Below are 20,690 nucleotides of genomic sequence, written 5' to 3' on the forward strand. Positions count from 1 at the left end.
TTTGGCATGAACACATCTGCCCATTTGCTTTGGTGACCATGCGCACACAATTCTACTACACATAAATCCAGAAGTGGAACTGCCGCGCCATAGGGCTTGCACATGCTCAACTCAGGTAAGCAGCCGGAAAACTTTCAAGGAAGGAAACTGCCGAGCCCTTTGCGGTAAAATGTGAGTTAGACTGATGATTCAGAAAAGGTGCGAACTCCCGTTGGCAGCTTAGTGAGTTGAGCAGAGGACTGTGGAAGGTATAACTTCAGAGTTGCTTTCAGTAGGCAGAGGGTCTGGAAGGAGGAGAGCTGGCCCATGCAGTCGTTACTTTATGGTCTTTTCAGGAGCAACTGTAGCACAGGGTACTTAGTAGAGGAACTCAAGAGTCTCCGTTCTTCAGAACTGGTGTTGCTAAAAGTTAGGAACAAACTAGTGCAGTGCCCTTGTTACTGGGAAGTAACTTCTGTGCGCTACAACAGAGCATCATTGTTGCAGCTCAGAGCAGTGACAGTTGGACCAAGACTCTGCATTGCTTTCTAAACATCTAGAAGATGAAAGGCATTTCAGAACTTAGCCTAATTTCCAGGAGGCTATATAAACAGCTTCCACCTCAATGACCATGCTAATAAAAATTCATGTATTGCTTTCCGGCACCCGCATGCACAATTCTAGAACATAAAAATGGGGGGAAATGGGGAAACTGGATAAAATATGGACTTCAGTAGAGAAAGATCAAGACTGGTTCATTAGTTACAGTAAATGTGCCATAGCTGTGTAAAAAGTCAATAAAAAGAATTAAAAAATGGAAGGAGAGTATATAGGAATTGAGAATTATATAGGAATTTAGATTTGTCTGCAAATCTAAAATTGTGCTAAAAATAAATTTTAAATGTCTACTTGAAACATCATCTTCATGTTGTAAAACACCTGCAGAACTTCTTTCAGGATACATTTGAAGAGCTCTAGATACACACATGCCTGTGCACACATGTGTACACATACACACATACACACTTTCCCTCTATAAACTCAGGCACACAGACAAACATGGGACACTTCTATCTATGCCAATATTGGCTTTGTACCTTGCTATAAGATACGAATAAGCCTTTCTTTTCCATCCCCTCTACTCCAACCTTCCTGACTTTACACTACAGGCATTTAACAATTCATTAAGAAGCAAGCCTCTAATAATCTTCAAGCAGTAATGAATCAAACCTCCAATCAGAGCTAACATTCCAAAAAGCACATCTCAGTAGTTTACAGTCATCAAGTCCTTGCTTCTATTTCAGGGGAAGAAAGAAGAAGAAGTAGACAGGTTTTCGGGTACTAGAGAAAACTCCACTAACATGATGGAAGATCCAGGGAAAGGAAGCTGGGTCGAAAGTCAAGAGACCTGGCCTCATTCAGCTCTACCACTAGTTAGGACCACTCTGTAACCTTGAGCATCGCTAGTCCTCAAGATCACGATCTCAAGTCTACGATCAACTATAGTATCTCTCCCATTCACCATTCTCACTTCTCACTTGTGCAAATTATCCTAATTAAAGCTTTACTCTCCATTCTGCAAAATCATTTAGAGAATCTAAACAGTGACATCTTACCACACACACACACACACACACACACACACACAAAGGGGGTGATAAATGAAAGGAAAGATTAAGTTGGATGTCCATGGTACTTTTTCATTTCCTTAGCCTTGTATTAGAACCCACCCTGCTACATGAGCTCAGTTTGGGGAGTGCTTGTCTGGCATGCACAAAGCCATGGGTTCTAGTCCTACCACCACATAAACCAGGTGTGAGTCTCATATCCACAGTCCTAGCACTTGGGAGGTAGAGGCAGGAGGATCAAAAAGTTCAAAATCATCCCCAGAAACATAGTGTTCAAGGTCAGCCTGAGCTACAGGAGCATCTCCCTCAAACGACAAAGTAATCATATCACTCTGTGTACTATAAATACTTACTTGCTGGTCCGCAGTACCCTGACATAGGTCTAGGCTTCCTTGGTTTAATCCTAGGAGCTTTGAAATCAGTAAGAACATCCTAGCAACTTTATGTATTTAAAGCTGGAGTTGACAAGCTTCTTACTAAAAAGCCAAATAATAACTATGTTAATTTATGGAATCACACAGTCTCTGTGGTAACAACTCAATTCTGTTATACAAGGGGAGATGCATATAGAAATGAATGGATTTGTGTTTAGATAAAATTTTATTTGTAAAAACAAGGCTAAAGTTTGCCCGTCTCCTTCAAGTCCCAGTGGAGCAGGAAAAGCAACTGGAAAGACAGCTTTTTGCAACACTACATCACAAGTTCTCACAAAGACAAAATGTTTCACTTGCAGGGAGGAATCAGGATCTCCACATACCTGGGAATGGTCAAGTTTCCCCTGCGTGAACTGGTCACGTCACCAATACCTAAAGACAGAGCAGGAAAACACTCTCCCTTACATAGTTGTTATGACAGAACGGGATGTGTTAATTTTTACAGGCAAAATTTACATGATGACCTGCAAAAGTAAAATACCAGGTTTTATCAACTTAAGCAATAAACACAGAAACCCAAGTCTGATTAGTGTCAACCATTACTCCTTCTATCTATTAAGCAACTAGTTCAGATAAATGCCAAGGTCACTGGCTTTCCTGGAAGACCTATTGTGTTTTTATGCAGCTGCTTTAAACCTGCAGACTCACGGTCATCCATAAACCACTACGTCGGCAGATAACTAGAGTAATTACTATTTGACCTAATCGTTCTGATTTATTTGGGGATGGGACAAGAGTTGCTCACCAGTGTGGATGTGTGGGCCAAGATCAGTTCTATCTTCCCTTTGTGTCTATCCTAGCAGAACTAATCCATTCTGTAAGAGTCGCCTCCCTAAGTTCAGCCCCATGTTAGCTAGCAGGTGTTTGAGAGCGGACTGGAGCACAGCTGGAGCACGGCTGGCCCACCAAGATCAAGCAAGTGCCTTTTTAAAAACTCATCTTACGAAGTTTCTCTACATGGCTTTGCCAAGTAAGCAAAAACCATGCCAAATAGTAAAAAAGGCACTTACTTGACTCCCATAGGCCAGCTCCACACTCTAGCAGCTAAGATGCCACTGGCAGGGAACATGGAGTGTGAGGTGGGGATCTTGCCAGCCACTGAAGGAATGGCCATGAAAGACCTAAAGGAACAGAGAAAAGTAGGGTCAATGTCAAAGGTGAAGGCCCTGACCTGCAAGCATGGCTACTTCAGCCTAGAACTCCAAGAGTCTACAAAGCCCTCCTGAGAACACTCCTGGAACAAGTCCAGATGAATTGGAAGAAACCTTTCCGAGAAATGAAGTATTAACTCATCTATTATCACATGGAAAACTCACACAGATGGAAGAATGGGGAATCTGAAGCAACAACCCACAAACTAATACTTTGAGAATTAGTGTGCTAATACTGAAGCACACTCTCTTCTGTGCTTCAGAATATAGAGATGAAACCAAGAACTCTAATAAACAATGAAGAAACACGTTTCTAATGAAAGTGGATTCTAACAACCAATACTTCAGAGAAGCCACGCTTACTCTTAAGACTCAGGAATTGGGTACACTTAAAAGCACGGGGCTGGAGCAATGGCTGAGCAGTCAAGAGCACAGGTTGCCCTTCCGGAGGACCTGGGTTCAATTCTCAGCATTCGCATGGTGGCGTATCTGTGTAATTTCAGTCTCAGGGGATCCAATACACTCTTCTGGCCTCTGCAGGGCACCAGGCATGATGTGATGCATAGACACACATGCAGACAAAATGCCCATATCCATAAAATGAATAAGCAAATTGAAGCTTTTGAAAAACAGATGCGGGTCATTGACCTAGCCACAAAACTCTCTGGAGCAGGGGGAACTGGAGATTACTAATACCAAGAACACTAATAAAAGGGGTCTTTACACGTCGGGAATTCCTCTCTCCATGCATACATACCCTACACCTGGGTTCTTCAAAGTGTGTTTATCAGAAAAGGAGCAGCAGTGAAAAACAAAATAATCGTCTGTCAGACATTCGCCTCCTAAAAACAAGACAGACAGAGAGACAGACCTCTCCCTTCACCAGCAGCCCATTGCGCACTGGTTCTCAGATCATGGAAGAAACACACAGGCAAGCCACACTCAGACATCCCTGAGCCTCTGGAATTTACACCTTCTTCAAAGGCAAATGTAATTTTTTCATTCTAAGTAAGTTTGTGTCAACTTGCATGACCCTTCTTTTTTTAAATGTATTTATCTAGTGAGAATTTCACAAGTATTGAACGTATACCATTTCCACCCTTCACAGCCTTTAATTCTAAGATGCATTAAAATTGCTTACTCCTTTTAACAGACAATCTGGCAGCTCAAATCGCCCAGGTCCCAATTAGTTTAATTACAATTGGCTACTCACTGTTAATAGCGTATCTGGCCAGACTACATCTTGAGTGCCTAAGTAACAATTTCTTCTTGATTTTGGCTGTGCTTGCTTTGCGTTAGCGACCATCCCTGGAAAGCATCCCATTTATTAGTGTTTCCCTTGCTGTCTCAGCATTTCTGGTTAATGCAAAGCATAGCAAATCATCTGGAGGGACAACCTGAATGAAGCTCTGCTCTGTGGGCTCTGTAAAAACGCTCAAACCATTAGCCAGGAGTCTGCAAACGGAGACAAAAGCATGAGACTAAGAGGATGAAAAAGTACCCGAGATTGCTCCTTAAAACAGGGACTGTAAAGTAAGAACCTAAGGCTCATCGTTAAAACAGACGGATATTTCACACCAACAATCTCACGAAGGAGTCCCTCTCGTCCTTTCTAGAACTTGTATGTCTTCAGCTCCATAAAGCCGTGCCATAATTTCACAACAACCTCTTCTTTTACCATAAAAGGCATCATACCCTTTTACAGAATAAAGCATCGTCTGTGCACTGCAGATTATCCCAGACACAGAGAAACAACAAGTTGATGCCAACAAGTTTCCGGCCACAGCCTGTCTGCAGTGGAAAACCCTGCTGATTTCACTGGAGTAACGCAAGTTCTCCCACAGCAGCCCCGTCCCTCGTGAGCTCGCTCTCCCAGCAGATGCTATTCTGCGCTTTGCACAGCACGTATTCATTCGTGTGAGGAGACATTACTCCTCTCCGCCTTCTCTGGGGGAAGTACAAAGGGCTTTCCCAGGAATATGATCAATGAGGACATTGCGCACCAAAAAAGATTAGCTTTTCTTCAAAGGCAAAACAGCATTCCTAGTCTGACTTTAAAAATGGCGTAATAGATTCCTGCTCCTCGCGATACTCAATGAAGAAGATACTCGGTTAGCAGGGAAATGCTCATATATATGGATCAGAGACAGAAATGCCACAGAGCACTTAAGAACAAAAGAACTGGGGACTGGAGAGATGGCTCAGCAGTTAGCAGCACTAGCTGATCTTCTAGAGGACCTGGGTTTGATTCCCAGCACCACAACAACCTTGGCTCATAACCATCTATTCCAAGAAACCAGAGGCTGTCTTCTAGTCTTCAAGGGCAAAAGGCATACCCACGGTAAACAGACAAACATGAAGACAAAATACCCAAACACATAAAATAATGCTAAAATTAAAATGAATGAACCTGACAATGTATTAGCTAAACATAGTTTTGTTTTGTATTACTTTTATTTATTTGGGGGTTGGTGCAGGTAGAGATCAGAGGACAGCCCGGAGGGACTGGCTCTCCAAGTGGGTCCTGTGGGTCAAATTCAGGTGTTCAGGATTGGAGACAGACACCCTTACCCACTGCATCAGCAGGCCCACCCTCGGCTAACTATTTTCAAAGTGTTATACAAAGAGAATAAACTGGAGAAAGACACACAGTGTAAAACCCCCTAAATATGGTTTATTTAATTATTTCTAGCCAGTTAGAAAGCATGTTTATGGGACTGTGCAGTTTGCAGATGTGCACAGACACAACAAATGGTTACCCATGCGCTGGATGGGAAACACCGTCCAAAGAACGCTACTTCTGGGAACGAGACAGGAAACAAGACTGAGGTGGGGGGCTCTGAGGGGATCGGCCACGTATGATGGAATCTCCTTACAAGGGACACCTGTACGAAATCCCCTCCTGCGACAGGTGTTTCCAGGTGAGTTCCTTAATGAGCTGACTGTCCTGTGGTGATTTTCTGGTACTGGCTGCGATGTGACCTGTTGACCTACAACTCAGGGTCTCAGTCCATCACTGCATCTCATCTTACCAAAATACTCATCTTAGGCAAAAACATTAAAAAAAAAACCAAAACGATTATAGCTCCCTTTCTTTCTCCTCCTTTGCTACCACAAGCTCTAGCAATCACTCGAAAGTCATTACATATTTCAAGCTCACCTGACTTCGTGGTATTTGGCCATGCTGAGAATTATAATTCATTCTGAATCAAAGAACAATGCAGAATGAGATATTAAAATTAAAGAAAGCACTGTTCAGTTCTCCATTAAATAAATCAATATCTAAAAGTTCTGCAATGTGTTACACTAACATTCTGCCTTACCACCTCGACTGTACTTAGGAAACATCTTGTTTTCAGACTTAGGTCAGAGCTACAGATCTGAAAATTTATTTAAGATTTTGCTTTCTTTGGGATTTAAAGATAAAATAAAACCTTAGGCATGTGAATATACACTCTTGGATTAAAAAAAATCAGCACCACTTCTGACCAGAAAATTCCTTTTTCATCTGCACATGAAAGCTTCCTTCTACCACTGGCACTTACAGATCATGAAAGAGGAGCAGGAGGAAACGACCAACCAAGACGAGCCGGCTTAATTTAGTATTTTTTTCTGTGAAGAAGAAAAAGAAGAGGAGGAGGAGGAAGAGGAAGAAGAAGAGAAGGAAGAGGGAGAGGTGATGGAAGAGGAGGAGAAGAGGAGGAGGAAGAGGAGGAAGAGAAGAAGCAGTAGTGGTTGAAGTAGTAGTAGTGAGAACTCTGGTAGCTCTAACATCCTCATTAGGTTTTTACTATTCCCACCATATTCAACCTATCTTTAAATACACTTCTCTAAAGTACCCTGCTATCCGAATTCTGTTTTAAAATCTAAAAATGGATTTTTATCACAGTTGGCCACGTGCCACAGGCCGCTTCATGGCAGCTAGCAAGGTCCTGACAGTGCAAAGATGTTGCAATGGTGGGGGCAGAATGAAGATTCAGAAGGTTAACTCCCAAACAAACACCTGCAAAACTCTGCCACCTTAGGAATATATGCAGGGAGGAACGTGGTACAGAAAGTGCCTCTTCAAAGAGTTCCCTCCTGTCTTTTGCAGAACCCAGCTCCCACCAACACAGACCAGGTAGCGATTTCTGTGCCACTCTCTTTCCTTTTTTGTGTGGTCCTGGGGATAGAACTCAAGGTCTCACACATGCTGAACAAATACCCTACCACTCAGTCCTACTGCACCAATTGTTTGCTTGTCTGTCTGTTTCGATGCAGTGTTTCTCTATGTAGCCCTGGCTGTCTGGGACTCACTCTGTAGATCAGACTGGCCTTGAACTCACAGAGATCTGCCCATCTCTGCTTCTGGAGTGCTGGGATTAAAGGCTTTTGCCGCCGCCACCTGACGACCACTGCTGCATAGCCTTTATACAGCCTTGCCTGCCTCAGCGTGATGCAAACTCCTTCAAGATGATCTACTGTTGCATGAATCAGAAGTCATTCCATCACTGTAATGTCCTGGCAGAGAACAAGATGATCTACAGCTAACTGCATTTCCCCTGGAGCCAAAGGATTTAGACAATGGTCTCTGGGATTGTTTAACTCACTGACTCATCCATCCAAAAGTGATGGACTATCTAGGCTCTCGACACTGTACTCTGGCTCTGTTCGTGGAACTGGAAGACATTACAGGCTTCTAGATGCCCACCAATGCTATGACTGCTGTCAGTACATGAATATTGTGAACAACTAACCACGCACTAAGGTATTCCTGCTACACTTTCCACTTATGGAACACAAAGGAGAGGAGAAGCCTCTTGCCTCGGGGCCAGCATGCCACAATTTAGAATTCATTTACTAGCATAATCCTACCACTGCACTCAGACTTTGACTGCTTGGACCTTCTCCCAACTCTTGGCTCCCCAACACATCCATACCACTTCTGCCATTCTCTCAATAGTTTGGATTTAAAAAGAAGGAAAGGAGAAGGAGGCCAATGGCAAACACAAAGGAGAAAGATGAAACTACAGCCATAAATGACACTTTAAAGGGGATGACTACAAGGTAAATCATTGATCGAGGTATCAGATGAAATTATGGAGACTGTCATGATTATTATGGAGACTGTCATGATGAAGAACTAGACAGTTGTTTGTCTTACTTCAAGCTCCTGACCTCACTGTAAGAATGAAACCTGGATGTTCAACTCTAACAAAGCCTCATAATGAAACAAAGGTTACTTGGAAGAGTTATAAATATAAAAGATGAGGCAAGAGAGACAGCTCAGCAGTTAGGAGTGAGTACTGCATACTGATCTTACAGAGGACCTGTGGGGTCCCAGCACCCACATCAGAAGGCTCGCCAGCTGTATTCCAGCTCCAGGGGGTCTGATGCCATCTTCTGGCCTCCGTGGGCACTCATACACAGGTGGCACATGCAACCAAATACAGTGATACCTTAATCCCAACATGCATGCCCATCACACACACACACACACACACACACACACACACAGGCAAACACACATAAATAATAATCAAAATAAGCTCTTACAATTCACTTGATTGAGTATTCTTACTTAACTGACAAAAACATTAAGACCAAAGAGGTTAAATATCTTGTCTAAGATCAAACTCAAGTTCAAAGAGAATTCACACTTCTGACAATTATACCACATGGCACCTTCAATTACTTTATTTTTAGCGGAAAACACAAACATACACACATTTATCACCCCTTCATTTGAGTAGCTCAGAAAACTAGCAAAGCCTGATGGTACAGCTATCCTTTCTCCGACGATTCCAGGTCCCACCGATGGCATCACAAGCCCGGCCTCTTCCATAGAGATGCCGCAATGTGTCATCAAGACGGTCACAGTGACGGAAGGAATAGACGCCACATTTGTATAAGATCAGAAATCTACGCTTTCTACACAAACAGCTCCACGCTATTTGTTTTCATTTTAGTTTCACAAGCAATGGGGGCGGTGGAAGAACCAGGAATCCCCTGTATTTACGTTTCTAATGTAGAAAGGAAGATGGGTAAAATTTTACTAAGAAAAACACTCATGCTTCAGAATGCCTACTAAGGAGAAATGGCATTCTATGCACGGAGACACTAGACAACCATGTGCTGAATTTGAATGTTCCCGCAATGTGAAAACATGTTTAAGGAGATAGGTATGTTTACTTATTTGAACATCACACGATGTGTACACAAACCAAAACATCCCATAACAGCTTCCCTTAAACAGGCACAGGTATGATTTTTACCTGCCAATTCAAAAAAAAATTAAAGGAAAAGATAAGAAAGACAAGACCATTACCATACAAAGTTCAATAGATCCTTAAGGGAATCAAAACTTAAGGCCATTCAACACACACGACAAAAATGGAAAGCCAGAAAGAACTAAGTCAGAGAAAATTACTCAAAAGTCCTCCTCTGATGAGCTAGTGCTCAAAGCTTTGGGAAGCATGCAGCACACAGAATGCAGTCTTTGTACAGGGATTTCCTGAGTGTTCTTCATGCTGTGTGTGCCTTCTCAGACTGCTGGGAAAATCTCCTGAATTCTATGGGGAGGAGAGTGGAGGCAGGGACATGAGAAGGTAGGCATCTAATTTGATATACAAATGTAAAAGTAGCTTGAAGTAATAAAAGCACAACGTATTTTAATACAAAATTACAAGCACAGAAAAGAACACAGCGAAGCCTATTTAATAAGCATATGGAAAGAAATAATCTTTGTGCCTGAGGAATAAAGTCAGACCTTGAATTAAAATGCCCTCAACCCAGTGTTGGCTAAGAGCTGGGGAGACGGATGGAGCCATCACTTCTACGTATGGAAGCGCTCTCCTCTCTACTTGCCTCTATTCTGTGCATCCTATCTCTAGCTGATGTCCTAGTTCAACCATCTCTTCCGGATCCACTGAACCGGTTGACCCTGTATTGCCCTCTACCCCTGTGGTCGCGTCCTCACTATCCACCCTGTACACTGAAGCCAGCATGACCCACATAGAAGCAGAAACTTTATATCTGCAGCAACTCGTCTACTGACAAACAATGGTGTGGTTTTTGGTTTTGTTTTTTTTTTTTTTTTTTCAAACCGAGACTTCTTCAGTTGCAAAATCAACTTGAAGGAGACCCTAGTGGTACTTCTTAAGCAGAAAAGAAATTATGCATGCCTCATACAAAGCAAAATTACTGTTTTATACATGTTTTTCTTCAGTTTGCCCTTTACACCAGCAAACACACACACACACACACACACACACACACACACTGGGTCATTCTATAATACACAGTTCCATGAGGGTGTGAGTCCACAAATGGCCGCTGCTGTACTGAATAAACTGGCAGCGCCTTCGCAAGCTGTTTCACTGTCGTAGCCTGACCTCTCCACATAGCGAGGTGGCTAAAAACCAGAGGCTGCAGCCTGGCTCTCTGGGACGATGAGCTAGGGTCTACTTTTGCTAGTGTGTGGCCCTAGACAAGTGCTATCAGCTGTGATCCTGGACAAGTCACATAACCAGTAAGAGATAACTTAGTATCACTAGATGTAAGATGAGAAAAGGAAACATACTCACATCTCGGGGCAACTCAAAAACTGAGGGAGAAAACTAATATAAAGCGCTTGGTGAAAGTGATAGGTGTTATTATTGGTATCGCCTCTATTGCCCTCCGTAGCTGATCTTGTCCATATTATTATGGCTATAATGAACTCCCTACTATGGTCATCTCACATCTCCATGTCCCCGAAACACCAACCACATTTTCCAGTCCCACATGCATAGACGGCTTCGTATTTTAGCTCCTCTGAGGCCACCTCAGTGAAGCCTTCCCAGTTCCAACAGGTGGCTCCCAGTGTTCCCACTTAACCTCCATAAGCAAAAAAAAAAAAAAAAAAAAAAAAAAAAAAAAAAAAAAAAAAAAAAAAAAGCCATTGTGCTTCATGCTTTTAATCCCAGCATCCACCCAGAGGTGGGAGGATCTCTGTGAGTTTAGAGCCAGCCTGGTCTCCACAGTGGTTCCAGGACAGTCAAGGCTCTACAGACAGACTCTGTCTCAGAAGAAAAAATAAAAAGGAAGGAAAGACTACACTTGGAAAACATCAACAGCACAACCAGTCACGCTGCTTGCACTCTCGTTTCAGCGACCAAAGGCTGTCTTCCCTCGCACAGAGGCCCACAAGGAAATTCTATACATCTCTTCCAAGTGATTCTGGGTAACTTAACCTTTGCAGGTGGAGCAGTTTGTCACAGAATCCACAAGAAACCTTACAGAACTATCCAGTATAGAAGCAACACTCAACAATTACCACAGTTACTGGAACTATTTAGCATTCCAGATTGAATTATCAAGATCCCTAGGAGGCAAACACCTGACTCAGACCCCAGTCAATCAGCTAACCTGAAGGGAGGGATGTGAAGACTGGAGACGGTAGGAAGGACCTTGAGGTCTCTTAGAAGGAAAACTGCAGCAAATGCCTAGAGAGAAGGAGGCAGGGGCGGCTGTAGATAGAGGGAAAGTGGAATTAGTCTCAGCTCAAAGCCAAAGTCTTTCCTCCCTTCCATCGCTAGCACTGAAATAGTTCCCGGTACTTCAAAACGAGTTAACCCACCCTCAAAGTCCAAATCTACAAAACTGGGGTAATAATGCCTCTCACAGGTTAATGGTGGGAATTAAAGGGTGTTACAGATGTCCTCAGATCTTGGCTCTCTCTACACTGCAGAGGTCGGATAGTACAAGCTAACTCATTTGCTCTATTGTTATTTGACAATTTATCAGTCACTTTAATTTTCTCTGCATCAAAATTTAAAGCAGACATTAATATCTTGAAACATCACTCACAATAGACAGGAAGCATGACACAGCCCTGTCTTAGGAGGCGAGATAACTTAAGAATTTTGGTACCTATTAAAACAGACAGGACTCTGAACTGCTGGCTGTCCGCCTCTGCAACTTCCTAGAGATTGTTATGTGCATTCCTCAAATGACCAAATGGACAATAAATAGCAGAAAACATGCAAAAACTGAAAACTTTAGTAATAATGCAAAGAAGGTAAATACACATCCTTATGGATTAATACATTTAATGTCACCGAAAACAGCCTTTAGAAAAAGTCATCCTTTTAAAGAGACATTAAGAGATGATAGCCTGTTATCCATTTCAGAACTGCATTAGAAACAGGCTTGCTTTAGCAAGCTGTTAGATCCAGTTGGTGATGTGATTTACCAAGTTATATTTTTATGACTATGAAAGATTCAAACCTGTATACAGTTTATGGGCCCACAGCTCACTAACTTATTAAAATGAATTTGCTTGATGTCAACCTTCATTTTTATACAGCCCTCTCACCACAAGCATTGAACAACATGTGCAGAAATAAATGGTTTGCTCCCCCCTTCATTTTGAACCTGCAGAAGACAGCTTTTCTTTTAAGACTTCCTGTTATTGTTTTTAATTATGAATGTGTATGTATGGACACAGGCATATGTGTGCAGACGCCCAGAGGCATCAGACAGTCCTGAGCTGGAGGTGCAGAAGGTTGTGAGCCACCTGACGTGGGTGCCGGGAGCCAACTCCGGTCCTCCCTCGGAGCAGTAAGAGGTCTTAACCTCGGAGCATCTCTCCAGCCCTGGCAGGCATGTTCAAGCATTTGTTGACGTTTGTCAATGATCAATGTCAAGCTTGATCTGTATCAGAGAGCACTTGTTCAAGACTTTAAGAATTCTACCCCAATTAGCTTTTTTTTTTTCCAATCCACCTTTTAAAACCAGAGCTAACAAAACAAAATACACAACCATGGAATTTAGTGGAAGAGAGCTAGACTGGAGAAAGAAGAAACGAATGTTCAGGCCTTCTCACCACTGCTTTCACAGATACTATGAAAAAACATCTGTCTCAACATCTGTCTCACACTCTAGTGCAGGGGTTCTCAGCCTTCCAATGCTGCGACCGTTTAATACAGTTCCTTGTGTTGTGGTGACCCTCCCAACTATAAAATTATTTTCATTGCTACGTCAGGAGTACAATTTTGCTACTGTTATGGACTGTAATGTTTATATTCATATTTTCCAATGGTCTGAGGTGATCCCTGTGAAAGGACCTCCCCCCCCCCCCGTCAACACACACAAATACACAGGGTCACGACCCACAGGTTGAGAACTACTGTTCTCGGGGCTTCAGAATTATTTGTATACAACAGCTATAATTTTTCTAATAATGTGTAATTCTAATACATCCATGAGCCTTGGTTTAATCAGTCCAGTTAAAAACAAAGGTTCAAAAGCTGAGCAGATAGCCTAAAATATTAAAATATAATCTTGACCTTAATCCCAGTGGTTATTCATATGATAACATCATATTCCTGAAGACCTAACAGGAGGCAGGCATAACCTCAAAAGGAAAAAAATAGAAAACGTTTGGTTGTCAATGTACTATCTTTGACTACATCATCCTTGATGCTATATTATCTATTTAGACTTTTTTCTTCTATGAAGTTTCATAGAGCATAAAATAAAGTCCTCAGAGCCTTAAAAAGATCAAATAATCAGAATCTGTTGAATAAATCCAAATTTGTTCACTCATAATATTTTGTGGGATTCAAAAAGTAAGTAAGATTTTTAAGATGAACAAAAGGATGACTGCCTCCTTAAAAACAAAGCAAGTGAATTCCAAACCAATTTATCCAAGACCCTCAATATTCTAATACTACAGTAGAATAAAAACAATATATTTGGAATCTGATGGAAGCATCTGTTCCTAATAATCAGGGTAATTATCATACTTTAACTGGTTATAGATGGAAAGCTACTGACCACGACAAAACTAACTTGGTGGTACCAACTCTTGCCACCAATCCATCATATAGAAATGTAACATACAATCAAAAGCATCACTGGCATCACCAAACTTGAAGCAATGTTTCAGATTTGGGTTCCTTGACAACAGGCTAAAGAGTCAAGAGGGGAAGAAAAGTAAGATACGCATCTTGACCAGTAGATCGGGAGTCCACCAATGAAACGTGGAGAGTACACTGTTGATCTGCCTCCTGAAGGCAATAAATTCTATCAGGATTTAGATTAGAGAATGGGGGAAAAATTAAGAGGCAGGAATCACCAAGTTAAGCTATAAACTAAGCTTTGTTGGTTTCTCTGTGCAGCTCCAGCTGTCCGGGAATTTGCTCTGTAGACCAGCCTGGCCTCAAACTCAGAGATCCACCAGCCTCTGCTTTCTGAGTGCTGGGATTAAAAGGCATGTACCACCACCACCACCCAGCCTTAAACTAAGCCTTCTTGAACCCATGTCAATTTAAAGGAATCTCAATCCCTAATTTCTTATTTGTCACAAATACAACCTCACAAGTCACTCCTCTGTTTCATTAGCTTTATGAAGTGACGGTGTTAGACTTGAAAGTAGTTGTGTGTCAGTCTCTAGCCTGAAATGAACCTTAGACATAAGAGGAATGAATAAGGGTAGTCACAGCTGACATTCAGCCACAAAATCTGTTTAATAGTAGGTATGGATGGGACATTTGGAGTCAGCACTGGAGTTGGCTTAATTACAGTAGAGTTTTTGTGCACAGATCCAACAAATGAAAGACAGACTCGGACCAGGAGGAACTCAGAGAATTAGGGTTTAAGCCAAGCATTCTCATAGAGGCCTATAATCCCATGCAGGCAGAACACTAGAAGTTCAAGACCCCTTTGTACTGACTGCAAAGGTAGCTTGAGGCCAGCCTGGGCTATATACTGCCCCCACAAGGGGAACTATGTATCAAGCCAAGTAGCCTTAGGTTAAGTTGCAACAGTATTACTGCCAAGAAACTGTAATGTGTGGAGAAAGGGGAGGGGGGGGGCCACAAACTGTAACAGTCTAATGGCTGCTTACAATTTTGTAACTTAGCACAGATGCTGACCACCAGGAACTGCCAACACTCGGGCTGTCATAACCAGAGACGAAACAGTTTGATTTAGCAAAGGAATTGCACAGCCCACGGTGAAAGGCAGTTCCCCTCGAAAGAGCATCTTTGAACCAACAGCCACCTTCATTAATCACACAGGACGATATGCGACAAACAGTTTCTATGCACTGTAAGTGCTCTCAAGTTGGACGACAACAGCAGGCTCTTTACACAAGAAGGAAAATCATACTGCATGGTGCAAAAAAGACCAGAAAAGTCATGTATCTTTACTCCACTGGAAGACAGCTCTAGAATCGGATTGCATGGGTGCATATGAGTAGTCTCAGCTAGGTGGGAAACTAAAAACAGAAGGATCTCTTAAGGCCAACAGTTAGAGGACTACCTGGCAAAAAAAAAAAAACTTGATTTCAAAAACTGTGTCTTGGGGAGAAGGGTGAAATATGTTTTAGTGGGGGAATAGTGAACAGTTATGCTTATAACTGTTCAATCATATTTACCATTTTATTAAAGTTCTATTTGCTTTAGGCATGTTTTAAAACAATGACTCTTGGCTAGGGCTGAACATGATGGCACATGCCTGTAATCCCAACACCAGGAAAATAAGAAGAAACAGGAAAAGAAGAGGTCATTTGGTCGGTCTCCACTCCATCGTGAGACCCTGCTTCAAACAAACAAACAAATAAAAACGGTGGCCCAAGCTGGGGGAAAAAAAGAGCTATTATTAGCTATGACCCTTGGCTCTAATTCTCTGGACCTACTACTGCTGAAGAAAAGTGGCACAAGCCAGGCTCATGACCAGGTTCGAAGCAGACTGCCATCTGCTGCATGCATGGGATGTCCCCACTCGGCCCCAATGTCTCGCCAGGTAGGATCCGTAGAAGAACATCAATTATTTGGAGCAAGTTGTTGTTCCATATTCACCTACTCTATGTGCCTCAAAATCAGATCCACCTAAAGATTCCTATCCCTGTGGCTTTGAAATAGAAAGCCTTTCCTGGCAGACAATCAGTTAATTTTATAAGTGAATGGTGGAGAGATATGTTAAGGCAACTGTGGTTTATTATACAATAAAAAAACACAAAAAGGAAGTCATAATATCTGGTCAGGACGAGGTTCACCAGCTGTGTACTCTTGGCCAAGTCTCCCTCCTTTCTGGGCCTCAATTTCAGGTTTGTAAGATCAAGAGTCAAATCCCTAAGAGACATCCTTCAAATGGAACGTAATGCGAGGAATCACAGAAAAGCAGATAGGGATGCATACACAATAGCTTTGGAGCAACTGGACAGAAATTCAAAATCGGCTTCTACATTTTTAAATCATCAGGTTCACCACTTTTCCAATCTTAGGATCCTAAGTTCATTTACAAGTCAGCATCCCCATGACAACACTTCTGCCCTTCAAAAATAACACTTCATTTTTAATTGTGCTTTCAGCTAGGAATTCAGCACACCACTTTTACCCGCCTCAGAATAGCACAGAAGAACATTGTCATGAAGTGTCCCTACAAGGAAGACTGGTGCATTTGCATGGGAGAAAATACACGAGGCACACATTTCTAAACACCACTTGAATACCACACCCAAACAGTATTAAAAACAAACTGCAAAAATCGGAAGATGCCTCACTGGAAAACAAAGATAACTCGGGAAGTCTTCCCATAGTTCAGAGGGAAAGAATGCCATCAGATTTTGGGGTGGCCTTTATATCTTTCTGAGAACATAACTGGAGGCTATGAAACATGTAAATCAGAATTGAACTATAGAAAAACTCGGCTCTCACCCAGACGCTTCAGCAAAGCAATGTCAGTATGCCAAATACGAAAAAGTGCAATTTTCTCACAAGAAGGATGATCGGGTCCATAACTACGGCTAATAATAGCAATACTATCTTGCATTTGCCGAGCCTCGGGTCTTTTCCTAGTGTGTTCCCACAATCTCATGCTAACCTAGGTCTAGGGGTATCCTCTCTGCAAACCTCCAGTCCTTTCCTCTTCAGAGATGAGGAATCAGAACAAGACAGGTCATGATGCACGGGGTGAAGGGTCTTTCTCTACTGGGCTGGTTAGCGCCACAATATACAAACTCACCCTATAAAATCAAACCTACACTTGTTCTCTCAGAGTTGGCCAGAGACCAAGACATATGGGCCTCGAAAGTCCAAAGGAAGATAACCTGCTGACTTGTTAGGTGAAAAACTCCATGCCAAGCTCCCGTGCTCCCCACACTACACTACACACACACACACACACACACACACACACACACACACGCACGCACGCACACCCTAAGCTGTTCAGACAGAATTCCTTTTCTTTGCCAGGCAATGAAACCCAGAACCACCAAATCTCTGCTTCTGTGAACAATTTGCCATGCTGCCTCTCTTGTGCCTGCTGTCCTTCCTTTGGGCACGAGTGTAGCGTGAAAGCCAACCCTCCGAAGGGACCACCAGAACCTTTAAGGACCCGAGGGGACGGTGCCTGTCGCCTGAAGCAAAGCAGCATCCACCTTGAAGAAACTGGTTCCCGGAACACACACATGCAGGGACTCAGAGAGGGATAAAGTTTGATTTCCCTTCCTGCGCATTCCTAGGGGGCCGAGAGAGGGCAAGGCAGCAGCCTCCTGGGGTCCTGGGGTGCTCTCCGGGGGACAGTTCCTAGCAGCATGGCACTGACACTCTCCTGACACACCGGCAGCCGCGGCAACTCAGGACGCCCCGACCAGCCCAGCGGAGGAGAGAAGGGGACAACTCGCACCGGGCTCCAGTTCGGAAGCACTGGAGCAAAGCTGTCAGGAACGACGGAAGGAGGGACCGAGCCCACAGGCGGGTCAGAGAGAGGTTCAAGTCCCGTGCCTTCCCCGCCCTGGCGTCCCCAGTCCTGCGGGAACATCCCTGCTGTCGCCCCTCCTCCTCTTCTGCCTCCCGCCCGCCCGCCCGCCCTGCCTTCCCAGCCGCCGCCGCAGGCGCTGAAGGACACGGCGGCTCGGTGGCCCGCCACCCCGGGGCGGCCGCGAGTTGAGGGAAGTCGCCGGGCGCCCCGGCCTGCCCGCGGCTCCCCACGCCGCCCCGCCCTCCCCGGAGCCGCGCTCGCTCACCGTCCGGTGCTGCTGGTGCTGCCGGTGGCGGCTGACGGCCAGCCCGGGAAAGCAGCCGGCAGTCAGCGCCCCGCAGCCGCCGGCGCCCCCGCCGCCGCCCCGGGAGCAGAGCAGCAGCAGGAGCGATCTACCTGCGGCGGCCGCCATCTCTCAACTGGAAACGGCGCTGGCCCAGGCAGCGCAGCGGACGGCCGGGGCGTGGCCAAGACCCGCCACTCAGCCGCACCCGGCCAACTGCAGCCCTGAGTGAAGCCTCTGAGGCGGGGCTTTCTTCGAAGACCAATGAAAGAGCGGGAGAACCCCGGCTTCGGGCTGTCTGTCACTTCCAGAGTTACCTTACGGGCAAATTCTAGGGAACCGGTCTTTGGCACTCGAACCTCTTGGAATGGAGCAGTAAGGGATGGCAGGTTCGATCTGGCTAATCTTTACCAAGCACAGTGACATTGGGAACTAGGGAAAAAGATATCTGTGCAAATCTTGTTCGGAGTTGAGTTCTGAGTGTTCTAAGTTGTCTACAGAAGAACTAAGTTGGTCATATGAAGTAGGTTGCTACAACTCTCGACCACATGTCCAAAGTTAGCGGCCATAACGGATAGGATAGCATTTGGGTATGACGAAACAAACCCCGAATCATAAAGTAACCCAATGACAGTGCTGTGTAATACAATATAAGGTTTAATGATTGTAGTAGAATCGAAGTTCCAGGATGAACACCTTCCATTGGGCTGAATGAACAGAACTCTAGACATTGGAAACACCCCGTTCTTTTTCACATCACCTTTACAGCATTTACATTCCTTTCTAAAAGCAACACTGTTCATTCTCATAGTTGACCTTGGACTCCTTTATTAAACAAACTACAAAAAACAAAGAGTCGACAAGTAATAAAATCATTGTAAAGATGAACCAAGTTTCATAACTTTGCTAGCAGTTAGGGCACACTTCAGAATAACTTTCTTGGGGAGAGGGAGGTATTTTATTGGGTTGCCCAGGCTGGCCTGTAATGTTCCATGTAGCCCAGGATGATTCGGACCTCGCCATCCCCAGTGCAGGTGTTGTAGGCATGTACCATCTCAACCAGAATAGAATAACTCTTATTTTATTGTTTCTTGTTCTGAGTTTTGTTTGAGATGAAGTCTCACTACATAACAGACTGGGATGGAATTCCCAATCCTCCTGCCTCAGCCTCCTGAGTGTCATGATTACAGGCATGAACCATCATGCCTCTCTTGGGCTGAGTCTCAGTCACTTTCTCTTGAAAACACTCCTTGCCACAAGGACAGTGGTTCTCAACTTGTGGGTCACCACCCCTTTGAGGGGTCAACTGACCCTTCCACAGAGGTTGCCTAAGACAATCAGAAAACACAGATATTTGCATAACGATTCATAACAGTAGTAAATTTACAATTATTAAGTAGCAACGACAATAATTTTATGGTTGGGGGCCACCACAACATCAGGAATGGTATTAAAGGCTTGCAGCATTAGGAAGGGTGAGAACCACTGCACAAGGACAAGTTTGCAGGAAGGGTTCCTAGATTTTCTTAGAAGACTTCCTAGCTGTTTGTTGTTATGAGCTGCTCGATTCTTTCAGCTTCTTATATAATCTTGGGGGCAAGGAGGCAATTAATTTTTTTTTAATTCCAATAATTGTAGTTTGTTACATGCAGTTTTTAAAAAAATGTGCTACTTGTTCTTAATAATATTCTTTCAAGTTTGACTAAAATTGCTTTCTTGGCCAAACAATGAAGTAAAAATTCTGGATTAATCCTTCTGCCCCAGCTCAGAACAGGAGGCTGGTGGGCTTCTCCACGGGAGGTCTTCATGCCATGCTCACTTACCCAGAAGTGGAGCCTAGGAAGGGAGGAATGCGCTCCAGCTCCACAGCTGCCTGGCCTAGCCCCCCATTTGGAATTCATGGCATCGCTGGAACATCTCGGCTCACACTCGCCTTCTGCCCATCTATATTTATCCCACAGCATTTCATGTAGTTATCCATCCCGCACATCTCCCCTTCTCTCCCTTTCACTACATTCACCACGGGTTTGCGTTCTTTTTTTCTTATTTTATTTTTATTTTTCCTTTGCCAAACCTGGGCATAGGCCCAGAGTGTTCCCCCTCCATCTTTACATTATACTTTTGGAAATCTTACTCAAATTGCCTTTCCTCTGTTTTTCTGCGTAAATGTCCATCCTGCAGTACTGAGATTTAGTTCTGTGCATTAAAAAAATGAACTGGATTAAGCCAGGCATTGTAGCACACACCTGTAATCACATAACTGGGGAAACTGAGGCAGGACGACTGTGACTATGAGGCCTACCTGGGCTACATAGTTAGAAGTTTAGGGAAAAGACAAAAACAAATAAAACAAAATGGGAAAAAAATAACACTATTTTTGTTTGTTTGTTTGTTGTTTTGTTTGTTTTTCAAGACAAGGTTTCTTTTGTGTAAAAGCCTTGGCTGTCCTGGAATTCACTTTGTAGACCAGGCTGGCCTCAAA

The 20,690-nt window shown here is 43.6% G+C and overlaps 1 protein-coding gene across 1 annotated transcript in view; it reads right to left on the reverse strand.

Moving 5' to 3' along the window:
• Mcu (mitochondrial calcium uniporter) overlaps positions 1-18,349 on the reverse strand; it is a 156,451-nt gene extending 138,102 nt beyond the window's left edge. The window contains exon 1 of the mRNA XM_038343934.1: positions 18,191-18,349. Coding sequence (XP_038199862.1) covers positions 18,191-18,337 — 147 coding nt within the window. The 5' untranslated portion in view covers positions 18,338-18,349. The remainder of the gene's footprint in view (positions 1-18,190) is intronic.
• Positions 18,350-20,690: the final 2,341 nt, after the last annotated feature.

The sequence above is a fragment of the Arvicola amphibius genome, chromosome 9 (genome assembly GCF_903992535.2).
Source record: "Arvicola amphibius chromosome 9, mArvAmp1.2, whole genome shotgun sequence".
Taxonomy (NCBI): Eukaryota; Metazoa; Chordata; class Mammalia; order Rodentia; family Cricetidae; genus Arvicola; species Arvicola amphibius.